The sequence below is a fragment of the Rutidosis leptorrhynchoides genome, chromosome 2, assembly GCF_046630445.1.
Source record: "Rutidosis leptorrhynchoides isolate AG116_Rl617_1_P2 chromosome 2, CSIRO_AGI_Rlap_v1, whole genome shotgun sequence".
NCBI classification, from domain to species: Eukaryota; Viridiplantae; Streptophyta; class Magnoliopsida; order Asterales; family Asteraceae; genus Rutidosis; species Rutidosis leptorrhynchoides.
In genome coordinates this window covers 572,665,941-572,669,565 of record NC_092334.1, presented here as the reverse complement: position 1 = coordinate 572,669,565, position 3,625 = coordinate 572,665,941, and the positions used below count along the sequence as shown (strand labels likewise).

Below are 3,625 nucleotides of genomic sequence, written 5' to 3'. Positions count from 1 at the left end.
ATAAATAAAACATTAAAAATTATAAATAAAATGTCACATCAGTTTTCCACTAACTCTCACCATTAACTCACACCACCACTATTTCACTCAAACAATCCACACATCATAGTCATCAAAAAGCAACTCACGCCTCCAACCCACGCCCCCTACCATTACGAATGGTCTAGGAGTATAGAAAATAATCTCTCTCAATGTTTTTTGATAGAAAGATTACTTTCGAATGATCATTTGACCAATAAGTAGGTTACAAAAATATAAAAAAGTGGGAGACGCCATGAAAATGGTAGAATTAAATTTCAATGTGCTATATGTATTCATATTTATATTTTAATTATAATTTTAAATATAAAGTTTTATTATAATTATAATAATTAAATAATTAATAATTATTAATATATTAATAATTAATTTATTATTTATTAATTTCGTAAAATTGCGGTAGAGTGAAAATAAATTTCTTCATCACATCCTTGTACTTATCTTCCTATGTCGAATTCAGCTTCCTACATTCCAATATTATCAGTATAAACACCCGCCAACAAACCCTCCTCCAAATCGACATAAAGAATAATTTATTCTCCTCTCAGATCTCCATGAATCAGTGACAAATTTTGCATCGTGTTATTAGCAAAATCATAAAAACCAAAAAATGGAGACCGGAGGGTTTAGTGCTGAAGATCTATCAACAATTGGTGGAATAGCGACTGTATCGCTATTACATTCATTCATTCCAACTCATTGGCTTCCCTTCTCCATTGTTGGCCGTGCTCAAAAATGGACCCTTTCTCGCACACTTCTCGTCAGTACGTTTCTCTAATTCACCTAAAAAAAATTAATTATTAATTTTTCCTTTTTGTAGTATTCGTTAAATTGATGATTAATTAGACCAGATCCGGTATGAATGGTTACGGCGTTATAAATTTATGATCAATATACGTTGTTTAGTTACGGGGATTAAAGTAGAGTAAATTAGTAAGTAGCTCAAAATTGATGGAAAGTGTTGACGTGGAATTAATGCTAGGGTTTATAATTGTTTTAAGAAGGTTTAGGTATTGATGATTTGTGTATGTTGTTTGAGCTGTGATTGTTGCTTATGCTTTAAAATGGATTCATCTTAGGGGCGTTTGGATTTAATAATATAAAGGGTTTATGGCTTGAAACTCGTGCTCAAATTAAGCATCGTCAACTGACGTAAAGGAACGTTTCTGTTTTATAAATAAGCTAAAAACATAGCTGTATCCAAGCGTTTAATCAAGTGCTTATTCCGTTTAATAAACGTAGTAAGATATAAGCATTTGTATATGCATATCCAGAAGTGAAACGAAGGTCACTATAAAGATAATTTGAGAATGCTACTAGAGAATGTTCTGTGTGCAATGAGTCACATTTGATATGGTTGTTGCCATTTATGAAAGGTTACTACACTTAAACTTTCAGTGTGGCTCAATATGGGCATGTTCGAGTGCTATTAGAATCTTTTGATATATGCCACTAAGTGAACGAAAAGTCATTATGGTCTTATTTGGTACTCAATACAGTAAGTAAATTCAGTTTTTCAGCTTTTAAAAGCTCTACTTGTTTGCATCCCTGTGTACCATTACGTGTGCTTATTGTGTATTTACTATGTTCTATTACAGCTGCTTTTGGTGCTGTTTTACACGTCTTATCTACATCGATCCTAGGCATTACTGCAATCACAATATCAAACACGATTGCGGGTGAAGAAACCGTGCACAAACTTGCGTCTCTGCTACTTGTTGTACTTGGTGGTAGCTACATAATAATGTTCATGCGTGGAAAAGGTGGTCATTGCCATAACCATAACCAACCGATGGAAAAAATGGCGGTTGCTGGTCTTGTTCTTGTTCCTGCATTGTCTCCTTGTGCAACCACACTTCCTGTTTTTCTTGCTGTTGGAAATTCTTCTTCTATGATGATACTCGCTATTATCGTGTTGTTATTCAGGTAACTTAGTTTTTTTCTTAGCCTTATAGGTTGGAACCTTAAAGTACGTTTACTTCTTACTCGACAAACTTAATTTAAGAACTCCATTATTTTTAATGAGGGGGAAATTTCAAGTTTTCATTCAGTTATTTTGAGATTGGGTAAAGACGGGTGGTTAGTTAAAGATGGGTAAGTAAAAATAACTAACTATAAAAAAACAGATGTGTTTAAACTGCATATAAATTGTTCTTTTTAAGCTTCTATTATTGAGGTTGCAAATTGTGTGGGGTTGGGTAACGGATCATAAAATGTTGGTCTTTCGAATGGTTCAAAAAGTATTATTGACGATTTTATTATTTTGATTTGTAGCACAATAACTGTGATGACCTCATTGGTTGCTCTATCATTCTACGGTGCTAGTCAATTCAAGTTTCACTGGATGGAACGTTATGATAAGCTTCTTGTAGGAACTGTCCTCTGTTTAGTTGGAATCTTGACACTTATTTTCCACGATCATGAACATTCACATACACTTTCAGATACAGATACAGGTACAAGTACAAGTATAATCCTAGAGCACGTGCACAGAAAGCTATTTATGCTATAAGAATCTTTATCTAGTCCTAAAATATCTCCTATTTTCTGGGTGGAAAACTCAAGTGTACTCTCTTATATTACAACTCGGGTTGTTGTCTGTAGTCTCCCTAGTTGTATCGGAACTTATAGTTGTTACGTTTAACTCTGATGTATGGTGTATTTTGTAAAGTTTTAAATATGCAATTCTACTTGAATGTTTTTGGTTGGTATATAAAGGTTTGATAACCTGGATCCTTTTAAAGGGATTGCATGTTTGCATTGAGAAGTTTTTGATACATTGATATGCCAGTGGCAAAATAGACGATGATGTTACTGTGTATGAAGTAATGGCATCTTGTGTTGATTTTTTTTGTTTTCTTATAATTCAGTTCACATGATCTGATAATAGTTAAAACTTACGGTTTTAGCCTGTTAACGTGTGAACATCCAAATATAGTTTAGTTGGCATTTTGATACACTCGCTGGACGGTTCGGGTTTAAACTAACAATATATCTTGGAAAACAGTCAGGTTGGGTTAGGGTCGATTCAAAATTAATGAACATCCTTAACTAGTTTTATACTAGTCCCACTTTGTGCATATAACAACAACGAAACTCAATCCCACATACGTAGAGATGCACAAAAAAACCGGATCCAGATCCGATCCGAAGACCCGATCCGGAACCGGACACACCCAGAACCGATCCGACTCAAAACCGGATCCGGATCCGAGATCCGATCCGGTTCCAATCGGATCCAGATTCTCAGGAAAACCGGATTTTTTCCGGATAAATACCGGATCCAATCCGATCCGGTTTGGGATCCGATCCGGGTTTTCAAAAAAGTGACCGTTTTTTTTTCCTGCAATTTTTTGAGTTTTTTTTTTTTTTTTACCATTTTAACCCCACAAAGTCTATTATAAACATGGTAATGTTTTGGTTGAAAATGCACCAATAAACATTCTCATATTTCTTTTTAAATCACTAAATATTCTCTAATCACACTATAATTACTCTTTAATCTCTACTTACTTATCCTATAATGGATAATTCACAAGCTTCCGGTTCCGCTTCCGTAGCAACATCTTCAAGAGAATACACTACG

At 34.3% G+C, this 3,625-nt stretch overlaps 1 protein-coding gene across 1 annotated transcript; it reads left to right on the top strand.

Moving 5' to 3' along the window:
• The first annotated feature begins 530 nt into the window (after positions 1-530).
• LOC139893200 (uncharacterized) lies at positions 531-2,845 on the top strand. Its single transcript, XM_071876348.1, has 3 exons — positions 531-803; positions 1,638-1,965; positions 2,314-2,845. Exons 1-3 carry the CDS (start codon positions 650-652, stop codon positions 2,549-2,551), a joined length of 720 nt encoding a protein of 239 aa, XP_071732449.1. The 5' UTR covers positions 531-649; the 3' UTR covers positions 2,552-2,845.
• Positions 2,846-3,625: the final 780 nt, after the last annotated feature.

Excerpts from the sequence above, each read along its gene's own strand:
- LOC139893200 (XM_071876348.1), top strand. The coding sequence starts at position 650 with ATGGAGACCGGAGGGTTTAGTGCTGAAGATCTATCAACAATTGGTGGA. Across the intron at positions 804-1,637 it reads TTCTCGCACACTTCTCGTCA|CTGCTTTTGGTGCTGTTTTA; the intron begins GTACGTTTCTCT and ends GTTCTATTACAG. Across the intron at positions 1,966-2,313 it reads ATTATCGTGTTGTTATTCAG|CACAATAACTGTGATGACCT; the intron begins GTAACTTAGTTT and ends TTTGATTTGTAG.